This window comes from Trichinella spiralis (assembly GCF_000181795.1).
Source record: "Trichinella spiralis strain ISS 195 chromosome Unknown Scfld1388, whole genome shotgun sequence".
Taxonomy (NCBI): Eukaryota; Metazoa; Nematoda; class Enoplea; order Trichinellida; family Trichinellidae; genus Trichinella; species Trichinella spiralis.
The window spans coordinates 204-1,662 of record NW_003528327.1 but is presented as its reverse complement, the minus strand read 5'-3'; the positions used below and the strand labels follow the sequence as shown (position 1 = coordinate 1,662).

Here is a 1,459-nt window from a genome sequence, read left to right as displayed (position 1 = left end):
CCTTTATTGGGTTATATCTTGTGTTTATTAACAAAATAAAAATTTTGGCTCTTTTGAAATATAAAATACCCAATTCGTTTAACTTTTATTCTGTGGACCCAGGAAATCTCTAAAAAAACTCACAAAAAAAACTTATGTGTTTTACCAATCCAAACGGCCCATTAGCCATACCAAGTTTTTTAATGGAAACCGCCAAAGGAATGCCTCTTTACTTTGGGCAATCAAAACCCAGAACCTTGTGTCGAACAAATTTCCTTTAAATTAAATTTAAATCGTCCCAAGTCCTCGGAAATTATAGCCCAGGACTAAATCGGCTACTTTTCATAAGGAATTGTATGATTTGATAAAAATGGTAAAATTGACCCGGTTAAAACAATCCATTGGTTGATGTATAGCGACAAATGTAGTATTCACAGACACCGCCGAACCTACAATCTTCCATACTTATACAAGGCTCTCGATAAATAAATCCTACAAATGCAATTTATTATCAGATTTTATATTTCATTATTTTCTTACCATTGCAATCACAGTAAGGACAGTTTCTGAACATTTGAAATGATGCACATGGCCTTTCACAAACAGCAATTGGGCAGTTTTCTGTAAAAATTTGTTGTCATAAAATTAAATTAAATTTATTAATTAATGAAAAAACTGAAAAATCATAAATATAATATAAAATAAAACAAAAGTACTGTAATGAATTTGTATAGTTAATACGTAGGTATTTTATGCAAGTGATTTTATGCAGAAAAGTTAAATTATAGTTAATATTTTATGCAAAAAGTAAAATTATAAAAAGCTTCTGAAAGAATGCCGGGCACCAACAATTTCAAAAATACTTACTTTTTACATAAATTGCACTGAACTTCCTTTCGTACCGTATCCCATTAATGTATGCTTCTTCGCTTGAGCCACTTACTTGTAATCTAAAAGCGATATCATGTACAACTGTGCAAGCTACAAAAATAAAGCATCAATGTTTTATGCTAGTTTCTAAAATGAAGCTTCATCCAATAGCAGTAACAAATCTGTCCTTTGCAAGTGGTATCTGAATAAATAAAAATTTAAAACATTAAAGTGGAAAAATAAAAGCATCTAATTAAAAAAATACATTCCGGTTTGAACGCAACTCTCTTTTATATCAACATTTAGATATTATATTATTTTAGCATACGTTGAAAAATTAAAAGAAATTTTTCAATGGCAACAGTATATATAATATGGAGAGCATAATTTGTGAAAGTTACTTTGAAGATACGTTATTCATACTTGTGTATTAAAAATACTAATGAATAATCTACAGAATACATCGATGAGTTTAAATTTATAAAACGCAATACAAAACTATCTAAAAATTTCTTTTACATTTATTTAAAATTAATTAAATGGCAAGTTTTTTGTTTTAACTTTTAATTTGGCACTTTCTAATCTCAGCCCATAATGCCAACTTAAATTG

The 1,459-nt window shown here is 28.4% G+C and overlaps 1 protein-coding gene across 1 annotated transcript; it reads right to left on the bottom strand.

Annotated features, from left to right (window-relative positions):
* Positions 1–367: 367 nt before the first annotated feature.
* Tsp_14637 (conserved hypothetical protein) lies at positions 368–960 on the bottom strand (the record flags this gene model as incomplete). Its single annotated transcript, XM_003369850.1, has 3 exons — positions 368–471; positions 520–600; positions 847–960. Coding segments are annotated over 3 exons (299 nt in total), but the record flags the coding sequence as incomplete, so codon positions are not given.
* Positions 961–1,459: the final 499 nt, after the last annotated feature.